The sequence below is a fragment of the Hibiscus syriacus genome, unplaced genomic scaffold, assembly GCF_006381635.1.
Source record: "Hibiscus syriacus cultivar Baekdansim isolate YM2019G1 unplaced genomic scaffold, ASM638163v2 tig00000778_pilon, whole genome shotgun sequence".
Classification (NCBI taxonomy): domain Eukaryota; kingdom Viridiplantae; phylum Streptophyta; class Magnoliopsida; order Malvales; family Malvaceae; genus Hibiscus; species Hibiscus syriacus.
The window spans coordinates 1,349,202-1,367,450 of NW_024061825.1; the positions used below are offsets into that span (position 1 = coordinate 1,349,202).

General features: G+C 37.5%; 2 protein-coding genes and 1 pseudogene across 2 annotated transcripts; 1 reads left to right on the forward strand and 2 right to left on the reverse strand.

The window, feature by feature from the left end:
- Positions 1-56: 56 nt before the first annotated feature.
- LOC120114580 (serine/threonine-protein phosphatase PP1-like) lies at positions 57-1,929 on the forward strand. Its single transcript, XM_039135432.1, has 5 exons — positions 57-298; positions 666-1,225; positions 1,322-1,543; positions 1,658-1,737; positions 1,789-1,929. The coding sequence occupies exons 1-4, from the start codon at positions 124-126 to the stop codon at positions 1,679-1,681; spliced, it is 981 nt and encodes a 326-aa protein (XP_038991363.1). The 5' UTR covers positions 57-123; the 3' UTR covers positions 1,682-1,737; positions 1,789-1,929.
- Positions 1,930-2,389: 460 nt separating this feature from the next.
- LOC120218890 lies at positions 2,390-4,859 on the reverse strand (annotated as a pseudogene).
- Positions 4,860-7,170: 2,311 nt separating this feature from the next.
- Positions 7,171-9,841, reverse strand: LOC120114588 (malate dehydrogenase-like). The gene is made up of 7 exons (XM_039135442.1): positions 9,731-9,841; positions 9,008-9,166; positions 8,708-8,883; positions 8,079-8,344; positions 7,845-7,980; positions 7,653-7,764; positions 7,171-7,360 (listed from the first exon to the last, which is right to left on the reverse strand). The coding sequence occupies exons 1-7, from the start codon at positions 9,771-9,773 to the stop codon at positions 7,266-7,268; spliced, it is 987 nt and encodes a 328-aa protein (XP_038991373.1). The 5' UTR covers positions 9,774-9,841; the 3' UTR covers positions 7,171-7,265.
- Positions 9,842-18,249: the final 8,408 nt, after the last annotated feature.

An 18,249-nucleotide genomic window follows, 5' to 3' on the forward strand; every position in this document is an offset into this window, starting at 1 on the left:
GAAAAAAAATACCCTTTCACGTTCAAAAGAAGAAGAACCATTCTTTATTCTCTCTCTTTGCCTTCTAATAATCTTCTTAGCTTCCTGTAATTGTTCTTCTAGTTGTTGTTGTTTTTGGGGAGTATGGAAACAAGGGTTCTTGATGGTATAATCAATAGGTTGCTTGAAGTTAGAGGCAAACCAGGGAAGCAAGTCCAGCTCTCTGAGTCTGAAATAAGACAGCTTTGTCTTGTTTCTAAAGACATCTGCTTGATGCAGCCGGTTCTGTTGGAGCTTGAAGCACCTATTAAGATCTGTGGTATCTTCTTCTTCTTTTCACTCTGTTTAAAGTTTGATTCTTTTCGAAGTTGGTTGCTCCTTGTTTGTGTGTTTGAATTTGTGAAGTAGCTTGTTTTTGGTGTGTTTTGTTGTATGTTTTGTCACTGAAAATGTTATGAATTTGGCATCCTATGACCTGTTAGTTGGGGTTTCTGACTAATGTTTATGTTCATGAATTTGAATTCATATAGACTTTCTGCAATGTTTGATCTTTTCAGTTCTTTGTTCGAGTTTCAAAATCTTTAACCTTGATGTTTAAATCGATGCTATTGTATGAATCAATTGAATTAAGCTCCGGTTTTAAAGATGTTATGGCATACTGAATCTACATCTTCACGAATTACCAGGAGACATTCATGGCCAGTACTCGGATCTCCTGAGGCTGTTCGAAAATGGCGGCTTCCCTCCTCGTGCCAATTACTTGTTCTTAGGGGACTATGTCGATCGGGGAAAGCAAAGTCTCGAAACCATCTGCCTTCTCCTTGCATACAAGATCAAATATCCCGAGAACTTCTTCCTGCTCCGGGGCAACCATGAATGCGCATCCGTGAGCCGTATCTATGGTTTCTACGACGAGTGCAAACGGAGATTCAATGTCCGGCTATGGAAGGTGTTCACCGATTGTTTCAACTGCCTCCCCGTTGCTGCCCTGATCGAAGAAAAGATATTCTGCACGCATGGAGGACTGTCGCCGGAGCTACGCAATTTAGACCAGATTAGGAAGTTAAAGCGGCCCGTGGATGTTCCGGAATCCGGCTTACTATGTGATCTCCTATGGTCAGATCCTAGTAAAGACATTCAAGGCTGGGGGCCTAATGACAGGGGAGTTTCATACATATTTGGTGCTGATAGGGTGATTGATTGTCTCAAGAGGCTTGACCTTGATTTAATTTGCCGTGCACACCAGGTTTCATACGCAGTTTGCATTAAATCATTTGGTATAAAATGGTCATAGTCTCGGGTTCTTTTATCTCGTTAAACCGATCTACACGCTTGCTTGCAGGTCGTCGAAGATGGATACGAGTTCTTCGCTAATAGGCAACTTGTAACCATATTTTCAGCACCAAATTACTGTGGAGAATTTGACAATGCCGCTGCCATGATGAGTGTGGATGAAACATTAATGTGTTCATTCCAAATATTAAAGCCTGCAGATAAGAAACCGAAATTCGGGTTCGGGACATTGACTTCAATCAAGTCTCCTACACCTCCATCTAGAATCAGGGTATACACAAAATTCCTTGTCCATAGTTTCAACAATTACTCGTGTCGGACACATATTCGTACACGAAATCGATAGTTCTCTTACTTGGTGCTTGAATTTTTTCTGTTTTGCCAGTCATTTCTTGGAGCAAAAGTATAATAAGAGGCTTCAAACTGATGGAGATATCAAGAGCAAATTGGCTGCCATTGATCAAAGGGGATATTTGGAAGATTTTACAAAGTAAAACTCTTATGAAATCTGGTGATTTCTGGGACCTTTTGTTGTATATTAGTTTCAATATAATCTAACAAAGTCCTCTTTCCCTCTCATCATCTTTGTATTTAACCTCTGGTTTTTTTTATTGTAATCAATGGATGAAAGTGAAAGAGTGATTGGTGATTTACTCATATGCTGCATTATTTCTTATGAATTAGTTTAACACACTTGTGGCCGGAAAGATTATCTTGATGTTTGGAGCATTCCCGGCTTTGATCACGTATTACTGGTGCATGAAAATGCCCGAAACCGCTAGGCACACTGCCTCGGTTGCCAAGAAAGTGAAACAGGCTGCAGCAAATACCTTGAAAGTTCTTCAGGTTGATTGGAATCAGAACCAGATAAACTATAACAGAACAAAGGGAACAATTTTGGGTTGTTCTGCGTACAATTTCTTCGTCGACGCGGACTTCACTCGCTTGGTACCGCGAGCACTTGGTTCTTGCTAGACATTGCCTTCTACAGTCAGTACCTGTTCCAAAAGGACATCTTTAGTGCCATCGGTTGGATTCCAAAGGCAAACAATTGAAGAAGTTTACAAAATTGCCAGAGCTGAAACACTCGTTGCACTATCCACAGCACCGTTCCTGGTTATCGGTTCCCTTTTGCATTAATCGATAAAGTCGGAAGATTCAAGATCCAATTGATGGCGTTTTTCTTCAAGACAATGTTCATGTTTGCACTGGCAAACCCATACCACCATTGGACTCCACCGGACAACCGGATCGGATTCAATGACATGTATTCGTTACTGCTGCTTTCGCAAATTTTGGACCAAATGCCATTTTTTCTTGAAGTCTGTTCCAAGTTGATCTTTTCTTGCCATGGTCGGTTGAGATCGGACGATTCGTACTTCTGAAAAGGTCTGCAATCGGATAAAGAGCTATACTGAGGAACGTAGAATGACTTTCTGCTATTACTCAGCCTCTTGGATGCTGAAGATTCAGCCGTTGAGCATAAGTCTTCTTTTCTTCCTGAGGTCCCCGCTCTTTCTTCGGTTTATCCGCATTCAACGTTTCTTCTTCTGCAGGTTTTGCTCTTTCTTCCTATTCAAGGAACCGTTGTAGCAATTCCAAGACGATGGTGCCCTTTGATCATTAGACGAATACGTTGGACATGAAGAAGTTTCCTTTAGGATGACTTTCGGGATGGAAATAGTTTCGATACTATCAGCATTATCAAAAACTTCTTCATTCATCTGATCCGAAGTCGCGGATTTTGCAGCTGCTTCCATTTCCCACATTTTGAATATAGCTTCTCTCAGATGTTCCCTAGCTGTATCTATGTCTATTATGGGCTCCGGATAGTTTAATCCCAACTCTACACCTGCAGCTTTAAGCACAGTAAGAGGTGCATCCCATGGATGATGGATCCACTCGGTCGGCATTCTTGCCAACTCCGGCAGCCATTGCCTCACATATTCACCTTTGGGTCGAATTTCGAGCCTTGAATCTGACTTGAAAAGTAACATAAAATGAGGTTCAAAGATTACAATTGACAAGATCCGTCTCTATTTTACAGTTAATTAGTAGGGAACACAACTCACCTGAGGCGAGTCTAATCGTTCAAGCGCTTGACCGTCCGGTAAGCTCCCGGAGATGTACTGCCAACCAAGAATATTACATTCCAAATCTGCATCCAAAAGTGTGTCACAGAAATACTTCATTCCCCATCTCCATGGGAGAAGAAGAAACTTCACTGCAAAACTCGAAACGATCACTCTTATTCTGTTGTGCATCCAACCAGTTGCCCAAAGCTCCCTCATGCCTGCATCGACCAAAGGATACCCCGTCCGACCTTGTCGCCAAGCCTTAAAGCTGTTCGCATCAGCATTTCAAGGAAAATACTTCAGGCTGCTCAACAACGAACTCTCTAGAGCGAATGGGAAGTTGAAACAAAGATAACGAAAGTATTCCCTTAGCCCAATGGCCTTAAAAATTAGAGTTACACTCTCTTCCCCTCGAGATTTCTGTTCTCCTCTCCATTGTATTTGTTTCATATGTACGCGCCGGAAAACTTTCCTGACACTTCGCTCTCCGAAACGAAGATATGGGGACAAAAATGATGTGGAGTTGCCTCCAACCTCTAACCGACTCTTCGAATATTCGAACAGATTCCATTCGACAAACTCGGTTAAAGCCTTAACGGCATTGCTCCAACAGTCCTTGTCACTAATAAGGGTTCAGCAACTAGTTACTCATTCTGTAATGTGCATATACATATATATATATACATGTCAACTTTCCTTTTCTTAAAATCTATACATACATAAATACGTATAAATGTACATCATGCGCGTTTTGGACGAACTGCGTTATATACATTCATACATACATATATGTATACGTATACATCACTTAATTACATAATGTTTGGTTTAAATTTACCTGCAGCAGGCACCAATCTCCATGGTGGAAGTGAAATGGGTTCCATTTGCATGTTCAAGCACTTATCCCAATATGCATCCAAGGTAGTAAAAGCTCGTCCCTTCTCATCATATATCTCCCATGGTTCATATAACAAATCTCCATTATACGTTTGCATCGAGACGCTGAACTCTTTCAGTTTCTCTTTGACGTGATGATCGCGGACCAGCGAGACGGGATCTGGCAAAAGGACAGGGAAACATGACACATCTTAATTTACAAATATCTGAGCATATGACTATAATCTCAAGTGTTTCACATGTTAACTGAAAATATTGCAGTGAATTCGGCATAAGCAGATTCGATCGACTGAACCGGAGCATACCGTAGATATGATTGAATACTACTTTCGTCGCCTCAGTAGCTTTGATGCAATCCAAAAGAGCTGAAAGTGTACTCTGTGTCTTAACCAGCACAAGTTCAGCCCGGAGAGACTTCAAGGACTGCTGCAATTGAGCAAGAGATTGCTTCAGCCACCATCGCGACACTCGACCGGGATAGAACTGCCCTTCCTCTTCGGGGCACCATATGTAGATCGGAAATACACTGCCATCCCTTTCAGCAGCAGCTAAAGCAGGATTGTCTTCAATCCTGAGGTCCCTCCTGAACCAGACTATAGTCTTAACGCCACTCATGTTGAACTAACGTGATCTTTCGCATACAACCAGAGTGTTCGAATTCGTAAATCTCACAGCAAACTCTTTCAACAAAACAAATACAAACTCAGATTTATCAAACACTCTGCTAATATCCCAATCAGACCAACAACACGAATCTAAGATATCCAACCAAACCTAACTTTCAATCACACCTTCCCTACCTGTCTCGTTCGATCACCCGATTCGGCCAATCAAAGTATACTATTTTTCCCAAAATATCTCCAAATTCAAGACCTTGATGCATACCTGCACTAACTCCACACGAAAAAAAGCAATACCCTCCACTGTCATTTTGTCAACAACCTTTTCCAACATGAACAACATTCTTCATGAAGCTTCTAATGCTCTACAGACAGTGGAAGAAGATCAGATTTTTCAACAAAAAATAAAGATCCAAGCTCCCCAAAAAAGTAAAATAAAGTTATTCCTTAATAATTCACATTAAAGAATGTTATCCACAAACAATGACAACTAAAACACACACACTTGATGTGTGTTTTTGTTTGAAGTAAATTTGTTGAATTTTTACCCCATTGTTGCTAGAAACTCAGCAAGAACAGACAAAAGAGCTTGAAACACATGCAACCGGCAAGACCTTTATGGCAAGTGAGATTGTCGTGTGTATGAAGATCACGTGGGAGCGAGGTGATATTGTCTGCTTTGTGGATCCACTGCAAATTTCTCTCAAAGATGGGAGATATGGAACAAAAATGACAGAAGAAAGCTTGGGTACATGAACAAATGAATTTGGGCAAGTCCATCCCCTACAGCATTTGGTTCTTTTCCCATAAACTCGAGTCACTTAGCTGCTGAGTCAGCATCTGGTTCTTTTCCATCATCAATCATCAGCAGCAGCAGCATTTAGATCAACTGTGTTTCTAATTATTGTGGAAACATCATATTAGTGTCCATGAATGAACTTTCAAGTTTAGTTTAATCACTTTATGTTGGAAGGTTTAATGTTAGTTGGATAATGCAGTGTGTTTAACCAGCTGAGCTTGGTGAAATTCTATGTCGTTGATGTTCCAATTGAGAACGGTCAATAAGTTTGGCTGTTGCAGGCATACATGTCAATAAAGGTTGAGTTAATTGCATCACATGTCCCCAAACCATGACTCATTTTAAACTGGTCCTCAAACATTTGAATATTTCATCCTCAAATTATGACTCATTCTAAATTAGTCCTTAAAACATTCCAATTTCATCCCCAAACCATGACTCATTTTAAATTGGTCCTCAAACATTTGAATATTTCATACTCAAATTATGAATCATTCTAAATTAGTCCTTAAAATATTCCAATTTCATCCCCAAACTATGACCCTCGTTCTAACTTGGTCAAACTTTTGAATCTTTCTATTTCATCCCCGTATTCATCCAAATATGTAATTAGTTTTAACCGGAGTTTAACCTAAATTTTAACTTTTTCAAACATATAGTAATACAGTTGGCCTAACAATTTTATTAAAATGATATATGATTAGCATATACCTATAGTTTGGGATGAAATCGAAATGTTCAAAAAGTTTAGGAACCAATTTAAAATAAAGATATAATTTAAGGATAAAATTAAAATATTTAAAATTTGAGGGCAAATTTAAAATGAAAGTCGTAGTCTAAAATGAAATTGGAATATTCAAAACCCTACCTTTATTTGCTGCGGGTATTCCCCCGTCTCACCATGATTATGCAAATGCGTTACACCTTCCATTTGTCTTCGCAGAAATCAATGGCGCAAAAATGGTCATGGCGAGGATGTCTCAAAAGTACACATAATTGAGATAATTATTCCGATTTAACAAAGGCTGCTTTAATTCAGAGTTCGACGGGATGGTAAACTTTGTTCATTGCTGTACTCATATTAATCCCCTTAGAAGTCCTTTAATTCGGCATCTTCTGTTGCAGATGGTAGACCTGATTTCAACTCGGCTCGGTCTACGGATGGAGGCTTAACCGCCCATGGCCTGTGAGCGTGCACATCCTTTGCATAAAACCAGGGAACCAGGGAAACATGAGAGAAAAACCGCCTCATCCACAAGAGACGGGAAGAGAACCAGGGAGCGAACAAGATTTTGATGATGAAGATGATCCTGATATGAGCTTAACTTTTGGTAACAATTGAGGTTAATTCTTAATATCTTATTTAGTAGACAATAGTGTTGCTTATCCCATTTCAAATTGAAGCTAACATCGGGGATTATCGAATAAAAGATCCAAAATATCCATGATCGAATAACATTTATGACAAAAATATCGATCTGAGGATGCAGCTAACCGATCACAGCAGTTCATATGAAATGCTTTTTATTCAAAACTGCAGCTAACCATACCAAGGCAAAACACTCGCCTCTTTCAAACACATTATAGAAGTGATAAATGCATTCATGAGAGGCACGAGTATGCCAACTCCTTCTCCTCAGTGAGCTCCGCTCCGGTCAAGTCCAACTTCTTCCTCGAGAACTCATCAATAGCCAGCCCTAAGAAAAAGTTGAAAGAAAATAAATAAGCGGAAAAAACTCGCATTTGCATATGGTATCAGTAAATCTCCAACTTCCTAAGAAGTTGTACAGATTAACTAAAAGTGGCAAAAGCTTAGTAACAAATGATGGCTTATGCTTTTGGAATCGGAAGATGTTCGAAAGTGAGGCACGCAAAAAGTGAATAGATGGTCAAAGGCGTTAATACTAATTCATAATAGTTAACATAAGCCAGCATAAGACTAGCCAAAATTCACACAAATAGCAGGGTCGCATTTTCTTGCATTCTTACCTTGGACAATTGTCCATTCTCCATTCTTACAAGTAACCGGGAAGGAATAAATGACCCCAGCAGGAACATTGTATGAACCATCAGAGTAGACCCCCATAGAAACCCATGTGCCCTAATAAAGCAAAAAAGCCAATCAGATTGTGATCATATCAAATATCATAAGAAAAACAACCGATAAACAACTTAGCCAACCTCAGGAGTTCCAAGGACCCAATCACGTATGTGATCACAAGCAGCACTAGCAGCAGATAGTGCACTTGAGAGTTTCCTTGCTTTGATGATTGCAGCACCCCGCTGTTGGACGGTGGTGATGAATTCTCCATTCAACCTACAACAAATCAATAGTTTCGGTATGAGGTCTCAAAAATCTCAGTTAGAATATCTGTTTCGTCAGTTAACCAACTCTTTTAGTATGTCTCTACTTACCATTCATCATCCTTAACAAGCTCACGAACAGGCTTGCCCACAGCAGTTGCATGATTGACATCAGGATACTGAGTTGATGAGTGGTTACCCCAAATAATTACATTCTTAACATCAGACACTTGGACATTTAGTCTCTCTGAGATTTGACCTAATGCCCTGTTATGGTCCAGCCTTGTCAAACAGGTAATGTTCTTTGCAGGGATTGAAGGTGCGAATTCCTTCAGGATCAATGCATTAGTGTTGGCAGGGTTAGCAACAACAAGAACCTGAAAAAAAATGAAATGCACAAAAGCGTGTGAGGTTGAACTGCAAACGAAATATTAATCCACAAATTTAGCAACCTTAGAAAACAAAGTAATTCATTTAATACAATTTAAGAAGTTATAAGAGAAAATGATTGTCCATTCCTGGCCAAACCAGTAACAAACTAACAAACTACAAAATACAGTACCGACAGTTTGAAGGATTCAAGACACTGCTTCATAATTGCAGCAAATTATATTGCCCCAATCTTTATAGGTGAAGAAGAATATCTTGTGCAGGAAACTAGAGTTCATGTAAACTGAGATTTTTCATTTCGCAGGTGACCAAAATGCTAGAAAATTAATGTTGAAACATTATTTTCTCACCTTGCAGTTTTGAGCTGCATGCAGTTCCAAGGCAGAAGCCTGAGACTTGTAAATAGACGCGTTCTTGGACATAACATCTTTCCTTTCCATTCCTTCCTTCCTTGGGAAACCACCAACCATTACAGCAACATTGACTCCAGTGCATGCCTCAACAACATCGGTTGTAGCAACAACACCTGACCAAAACAACACAAGGTTAGATCACAAACCATACAACATGTTCATACAAATTCAAAAATTTTAAGTACTGCCCGACGACAACATTCAAAACTCAAACATCGCGATCATGAACACATATACCTTTTAGAAGCGGAAATGCAGCATCCACCAACTCCATTTTGACACCATTTAAAGCCTCTGCTGCAGGAGGGATATCCAGCATGTGAAGGATAACGGGCTGGTCAGCACCCAACATGATTCCCCTAGCGATCATGGGTACAAGAGCATAGCCAATTTGTCCTGCAAACACAACAACAACAACAACGATTTTTAATGTCCGAGTTCAGTTCATCTCCCAAGTACTAACTTTTAATGTCAGTTATACATAGCAGATCCCTCTATTTTCAAGCATGAAAATAAAAACAACGCGTATCTCATTACGGAGCATGTAAAATACACTTTTATTTATAGATTGATTTTTTTTTTGTTTGTTTATGATCTTAGCAAGTCAACATATTTATTTTCCACACTAGCAAAATATTAAAAAAAAATTAAATTTTAAAGCACTTCTTCCATCGCTTACAATATAAGCTTTTACAGTCACTACTTTGAGCTACTAAGAACAGATCCGTGGCAGATTAAAAACTATTCAGTAAAATCCTAATTCTGGATCATTTTTTTTTAATCCAAACAACAATCAGATCAATCGGAACATCTAAAAAACAGTTGAAGTTTAGATAGCTATTAGCTAGATCTGGAAAATAGAGATCCGGTTCATCCAACTAAAATCACCAGATCTGAATACTAGATTTCAACCGATAGATGTTTAAGTAAAGGATATGGTCAGTTGAACCATAACAGTACCTGCAGCTCCAGTAACGAGGACGCGAACTGGTTCTTTCGCCATTGATGAAGATCGGGGGATAACAAAAAATCGATGTCGTTCAATAAGCTGAGGGGCAATGGATGAGAAGATTACGCGAAGAATCGACTTTATTTATAAGCCAGTAAATGATCATACCAAGGGAAATGATGATAAAACCAATGGTCTAATTATAGTTTTAGTCCCTACACTATGTTATAATGTACAACTTATATTTTTAGTTTATCATAATTTAATCATCTATTTTTATAATGTTACGTGTTATTCTTAAAGTGGTCAAAATTGATTAAACATGACTTATCAGACTTTTACATAACTCTATCTATGTTATCAAATAACCATAAATGTAATTTTCATACATTATTTTAATGATAATAGCTATCAATGTTGTCTATTTGGACTTCATATCAATATAAACATAGAAAGAATGAATTATGACAATTTGAAGTACAATGATTGAAATTAAAATTGTAACATAAAATAGGGACTATAAACGGAATTCGACCTAAAAACAATAGGGTTTTGAGTTTTGCAAAACTGTGTACTTAACGTCGTCGTTTGGAGGTGAGAGAGAATAAATGACGTTGGGATGCATGCGGGCGGATAAAGTTTATATAGCCCCACCGCATAGATAGCGTGACAAAGTGGGGACCATCATGCTTGTTACCGTTAGAACTACGATGGTACAAGGTAGGTTGGATCGAACCAAATTAAAATATTAATTTATTTAAATTTGATTCGAATATAATATTTCTCTATTTATTATTCGACCCGTATTGAGTTTAGGGAAGAGTTATTCAATCCGAAATCTAATTTATTTTTTAAAATAAAAATTTATATCTAACTCGTCTCGATATAAATATATATAGTACTATTTTTTTATTAGATAAATAGAAATTTAATTGATATATATATATATAGGGATATTGTAAAAATTATTTCTAAATACAAAAAAATTAATTATATTATTATTTTTAGTCAATCAAATTAAGTATTTTTCGCTTTAAATTTAAACACGATTTATATTGATATTATTTTTAAAAATTCAATATCAACCCGAATTTTAAAAGAACGATTGTATATGTCGCAACCGTCTTTCGGTTGGGCCCCGAAATTGGGATTCGACTTGAAAAATGTGGATTGGAGTCGCCACCGATCATTTATTTAAAGATAAATGGGTTGATCGGATACCCTATTTCTTACCTGATCTGCGTCTTAGCAGAAATATGTTGGGCTCGGGAGTCGGTTACGGTCAATGAAGGATTAGCACCCTTGAACCGCCCTTTCGGTACTACGTAATTTTCAGTTGTCTTAATTAAGAAAAATAACAAGTTAAATTAAAAGATAAAATAATGATCCAAAATTACTTACCTTTGACGGATTTACAAATATACCCTTTAAAAGTTAAAATATGGGTTAGAAGAGATGAATAAATGATAAATAAAGTAAAACAAATAAAATAAGGAGATTAAGAAAGAAATAAAGTAAATATAAAATGAATAGAATATATAAAATAAAAAAATAATAACACTAATATATGCATAGCAAACAACTAAATAAAAATAAAATGATAATGCAAATAAATAAATAAAACAAGTAAAAGAATATAAAAACATAAAATATAGGATAAATATAAAAATAGATAAATAAATGAGTAAAATATATAAAAAAGTAAAAGCATATATATATATAAGTAAAATAATAATTAAAAAAAAAAAGAAAATCAAAAGTAATATACATATATATACATGCAAAATAGGAAATATATAAAAATATATATATAATAACACTAATAAAAAAAACATATATACATATATAATAAAATTAATAGGAAACATATATACATACAAGAATAATAAAGTAGGAAAAAAATGATTTAGGGGGGAGAATTAAATATTTTAAAAAATGAACACGCCTCGGAGGTGGATCTAGGTTCGAAACTTCGAAATCCCACCCCTTTTTAGTCATCGGCGCAACCCACGTTTTGGGTTATTCGAACCAAATCTCAAGAAAAATAACGTGCACATGCGAGAAATGAACGAACCAATGTAAAAAAAGATGCTACCTTTTATTTTCTTTTCGAATCGTTTACAACAACTTTGTCTTTGTATTTTCCGTGCTTTCCTCTGTGTTTTGTGTGTAAAATCGTGTCTTACAATGGTGAGTTACAATGGCTATTTATAGTGCTTGTGGATCCTATCTTTAGGAATTTAATATATAACTCTATCCTATTTTTAGGAGTTTGAATCCTAGCAAAATTTTATCCTATTTTTAGGAGTTTGAATCCTAAAATTCTATCATATTTTTAGGAGTTTGAATCCTAGTAGGACGAAAAATGTGTGTTGACAGCTGCCTCTCTTTGCCCATAGTCGTGTAACGGGGATAGGGCAAAGATTAAAAGACACTTTTCGTTCAGTGGAGTTGAAAATTAACTCTGAAGTTTCAATAACTCCCTGTCGAATTGAGTTACGGATGACTCCTCCATCGTGAAGTCGAGTTCATCTTGAAATGATATGAAATTAAAGCCGTAGTTCGGAATTTGAATCGGCACGTGGCTTCCCGTTACCCTTCGGTCTTCTTCTCGGTTTAAAGACCTTGGATCGGAATCGAACTCAGAAATCTTCATTGACAGATAGCTTTTTCTTGACTTAAGCTATGCTGTTTGAAAATGGTTGCTTGTCACTAAGGCACGGCTAACCCAGGTCTTCTTCTCGACTTGAAAACCTCGACTGCAACCGGAAGGTAGTGCGATTGATGTGTCATCGAGCTGAATGGAGTCGAACTCGACAATTTTGATGGCAGATAATCCTTCTTTGAGTTGGATATCCTTCGTCGTGAAGTTGAAATCCAAGTAAGTAGCATTGTTCCAAGTCCAATATCCTCCGTCGTGAAGTTGAAATTGGCTCTGGAACCGGGAAATTGTTTGTTGACAACCAGCCGTCCCTTCGTTGTGACGTTGAACTTGTGTTGTCTCGAGTCCAATATCCTTCGTTGTGAAGTTGAAATTGAATCTGAATGAAATTTTGTTGACAAGCAGCGGTCCCTTCGTCGTGAAGTTGAACTTGCATTGTCTGGAGTCCAATATCCTTCGTTGTGAAGTTGAAATTGGCTCTGAGATTGGGAAGTTGTTGTTGACAAGCAGCGGTCCCTTCGTCGTGAAGTTGAACTTGCATTTTCTGGAGTCCAATATCCTTCGTTGTGAAGTTGAAATTGGCTCTGAGATTGGGAAGTTGTTGTTGACAAGCAGCGGTCCCTTCGTTGTGAAGTTGAACTTGCGTTGTCTGAAGTCCAATATCCTTCGTTGTGAAGTTGAAATTGGCTCTGAAATTGAGAAGTTGTTGTTGACAAGCAGCAGTCCCTTCGTCGTGAAGTTGAACTTGCGTTGTCTGGAGTCCAATATCCTTCGTTGTGAAGTTGAAATTGGCTCTGAAATTGAGAAGTTGTTGTTGACAAGCAGCGGTCCCTTCATCGTGAAGTTGAACTTGCGTTGTCTGAAGTCCAATATCCTTCATTGTGAAGTTGAAATTGGTTCTGAAATTGAGAAGTTGTTGACAAGCAGCGGTCCCTTCGTCGTGAAGTTGAACTTGCGTTGTCTGAAGTCCAATATCCTTCATTGTGAAGTTGAAATTGGCTCTGAAATTGAGAAGTTGTTGTTGACAGGCATCGGTCCCTTCGTCGTGAAGTTGAACTTGCGTTGTCTGGAGTCCAATATCCTTCATTGTGAAGTTGAAATTGGCTCTGAAATTGAGAAGTTGTTTGTTGACAACCAGTTGTCCCTTCGTTGTGAAGTTGAACTTGTGTTGCCTCGAGTACCACGATATCCTCCTTCGTGGAGTTGAAATCGCAGATGGCCCCTTCGTTGTGAAGTTGAGCCTTGACTTGAATATCCTTCGTCGTGAAGTTGAAATCCAAGTATTGTATGTTGCGGGTGGACACAATTCCCTTCGCCGTGAAGTTGAAACCGTGGAGACCCCTTTATTGTGAAGTTTGGCTTCGAGCTAGATATCATTTGTCGTGAAGTTGAAATCCACTCTCGAGCAAATCGTGTCGCTTTGAGTTCAATATCCTTCGCCGCGAAGTTGAAATTGACTCTAGCTAAAACCTGAAAAAGTTATGCATATATGTGATGCTATGGATGCAATGCTCTTAGGTGTGCCTAAAATGCATATGCAACATATGTTATCTTAGGGCTCTGGAGAGAAATCTCGATCTCCAATTGCCCGTCTGGAATCTTGATTCTTGAATCTTCAAATTTTGATCCCTGATCTTGAATTCTTCAAATGTTCAAATCTGATGTGCACATTCTATTTTTGATTTGAGAAATGCTTCTCGACCATCTCAAGTATGTGCCTGAGCTGAGTGTAACGGTTCAGATGATGCTTCATAAGAAGTTGTCTTGAAAGAGATAGAATTCGTTTCAAGGGAAATGATCTCAAAGATATCTGTTGTTTCATGAGAAACGGTCTCAAGGGAAACAAAATTATGTTTTAAGGGAAATAAATTTGAAGATTTTGTGTTTCAAGAGTAACTGTCTCAAGGGAGAAAAAATTTGTTTTAGGGGAAATAAATTCAAAGGTTTTGTTTCAAGGGAAACCGTCTCAAGATAGACGAAAATTGTTTCAAGAGAAACTGTCTCAAGAGAGACAAAACTTAGTTCCAAAAGAAACTGTCTCAAGGGAGACGGAATTTGTTTCAAAGAAAACATATTCAAATATTTTGTTTCAAGGGAAACTGTCTCAAGAGAGACAAAATTTATTTCAAGGGAAACTGTCTCAAGATAGACGAAATTTGTTTCAAGAGAAACTGTCTCAAGAGAGACAAAATTTGTTTCAAGGGAAACTGTCTCAAGAGAGACAAACTCTTATAGTGAAAACGGTCTCAAGCGAGACAAATCTTGTTTTAAGAAAAACAATCATGAGTGAAATAAATATTCTTTCGAGTAAAACAGTCCCAAGTGAGACAAAGTCTGTTTTAAAAAAGCAATCTCAAGTGAGATAATCATCTGCATTAAATGAGACTGTCTCAAGCGAGACAGAATTTATATTGGAAATGTCGAATCTGAAAATGAATGTCGATCTTTCTATCTGTCGAGTTGGTTGAAGTGTAGCTTCTTGCTGCTGAGCTAAGCAACCGACATCAATCTGTAAAGGTGCTTTTGAATCGAGTATCCTTCGTCTTGAAGTCGAACTTAACTCTAAAGCTGTAAAAATTATGTACATGGAAAGAAAATGATAGATATGACGCTCTAAAATGTATGCATAAGATGCATATAACATGAATTGGTTATATTTTATCTCCTGAAAAAGGTATGATAATTCGCATTAGGATGTTGAATCCCCAAAGATGCCTCAATATCCAAAATGCCCCAATATTTGATGTTGAATATTCAAAGATACCCCAAATGTTCCTCATTTCTTGCTTCATCATTGATTCTAAGCATGAGCTTTGTGTTTGAGAGTCACATGTCATTTACCAAGATCCACTCTAGAGAGACTGTCTTGTTTGAAAAAAAAATGTTTTTCTTTCTCTTTTATTTTCAAAGTCATGAAAATATCAATTAAAAGAGTTTCAAAAATGTTTAATCTCAAGTTTTAAAAATATTGCCCCTATCACGGTTTTACAATTGAGACGAATCATAAAACTAGAGTTCATCGGATATCAAAGAATTAATTACAATGTTAATCCTTCAATAAATTATAGCTATTTGACAACTGCCATGATCCAAGCTATCTTTGGAGATAGTCAAGTAAGGAAAGGATAAAAAGTCTCAGGTTATTGTGTTTGGTCAAAGGTTTGGCATTTGATGCTCAAAGGTTTGACATTGGATGCTCAAAAGATTGATGGGGTAGCTTGCATGCTCCTCTGCTGGAAGTGTTCCCTGACTCCCAACCTTTGTTGTCACACTCGGATTGTGCGATGCCTTATCAAGGAATTTACGTGATCGCCTCAGTTGCACAATTTTTATATTCGAGCCGCCTTTTCAGGTTTTCAACTCGAACCCTCCTTTGGTTTCAAGACGTTATTCAGGATTTACGTCTTGAACCCCCCTTTGTTATTTTTTCTACCATGCATTAATTACATTGTTTTTTTGCAAACAAAGATTAATCCTGATGGGCGGGATGAAATCTGAAGATAGTCTCTTCTGTTTAGAAATCCATGTATGATTAGAAGGGACTTTTAAGGCACGTAATGTAGGCCAAGGCTCATGGTTATGAAATAAAAGGATAAATATGCCCAAACAAGTGTTTCAGGGTGTTGAACCAAGGATCAATTCATTCTGATGCCTTCAATCCTGTCTTGCTCAATTTGGATCTGCTCATATGTGTTTCTCTGGATTTTCTCTGGATGTTCCATGATCTTCGAGTGAAGTGATTCAGAGATTCGAGAATGATTGTGCTTGATCAATCTCATAGTTTGAAGTTTGATGTGCCATTTGTCTTTAGGGAATCTTTGCATGTGCTTTTTGTCCCTTTTTCTTTTTGATTTTTGCTCTTTTTTCCTTTTGTTCTTGTTTCTCTTTTTCTTTGTTTTTTTTTTGCTTTTTTGCTTCTTTCTTTTTGTTCTTGATTGGATCTTCGCACTTGCCATTTGGTCCACCTTTTGGTGTCTCCTTTTGATTGATGTCTTCACTCATGTGAGCAGATTTCTTCCACCTTGCCCCCCAATGTGGAGGGTGATCCTTGGTTAGGGTTGAATCAGAAGAAAAATACTACAGGCTCAAAAGGGGACACAATGGATATATATTTTCTCCTGTTGTAAAGGGATAAAGAAAGAAAGTCGTTCATCATTTCATACATGGAAGTCCTCACAGAAGAGGTATCCCCAGGGGGATAGATTTTCAGGATTAATTTCATTCACATGAAAACAGTGTAGTTAATGCGTGATAGAATTATTTCGAATGAATTGTTTTTTTTGCTCATTGCTCCCAACATATCTCAATGTTCAGGCTCTCAGCGAGATGCCCCAAATTGTGTCTTAGAAGAATGCTCATGTTCAAATGAACAACTCAATGCCTTGGGTATTAAAATGTCAATTGTGAGTTTAAAAAGATAATGGTATGACTTTATTTGACTCAAAGAAAGGTATGGGTGTATCAAAAAGATAAAGACAATGTTCAAGAATTTCAAAGGGAATGTATGTCAAAATTTGGTCTTTTTGGTAATGATCAAGGTATTTTATTTTGGGGTTTGAGACATGATAAGAAAGGTCTAATCTTGTCATATGTCAAAAATCTATAATTCTTGAAGAGTTAAAAGAATCCTTAATTCATTTAATATTCGAAGAACTAAAGATTAAAATTTGTTCAATTGTTCCCCCTTAGAAAGTAGCATAAATTCAATCGTTTAAAAGATTAAGCAAACATGAAATATCAGTGACGTGTTCAAACAAAACAATCCTCTAAGTGCAAATAGTATACGCTATGCCCCTTCTTCGGCTGTCAATGCCCCTGAATCCATCAGGTTTTGGATCTTGCGCTTCAGCGCCTTATAGTTCTCAGAGGAATGTTTGGAGCATCCTATGTGGCAACTACAAATAGCTTCAACATTGTAGCCCTTAGGATATGTGGACTTTTTTCTCAGATCATCTTGGCAGGTTTAGTCGTACAACCAGCTGATTGGGCTCATTCGTTGTGATAGTTTTTTTATGATGTTACAATCTTGCTTCCATGTGGTGTCATGTGGTTAAAACCACTTCATCGAATTCTCCATGAAGAGATTTCATGTTTATGAAAATACTTAAAAAATGAAATGTATATGCAAAATGCAAAAATGCATTAAATGTTCGAGGCATTGATCCAAAAACATGTATGTTATCGTAAATAACCTTTATTGGGACAAAAGTGTTTTATCTTTTAAGAGACAATAAACATATTTAAAGGTACATCCGGACTAAATCCTCTAGGCCCGGAACCGGTTGACTAGTCATTTGCCTTCGTCTTTCACCGGTTGAATAACCTGTCGAACCGCTCCGACCTCTCTGGATGAACCGTGAAAATGTTGAGTTTTTTTGTATTGGTTCCCAAAAAGTGTCGAATGACTTCATCTCTGGCTTTCATCCTTTGCTGAATCGGAAATTCCATTGAAATCCTCCATCAAAGGGATTGTTCGAAGTTCATTTGCTTGTTTCTTGAATTTGTCGACAGTGACTTGCCATCTTGTTCTTGTTGTCTTTGAATGGACTCTCGAGGTCAGTAACCTTTTTCTCGTCTTGCCCCTGCCACCTTTGTCAACCCATTTTTGAAAAGTTAACTTTTGATGTACTTGATTGTGGGCACCATGAATGTGACACATAGTTGTCTTGCAAATTGTCCTCATTTTCTTTCTGAGACCTTTTCGGACCATAGCCGGACCCCTGCGTTCTTATCTCTTGTATTACAACCCCTTTGTCCATTAATGCAGATTATTCATGTTTTAACAAACAAGTTTTTGGTGGATCAACACCTTTTTTAAATGATGCAAATAATGAAAACAAAATAAAAGAGAACAAAAGTAAAAAAGAG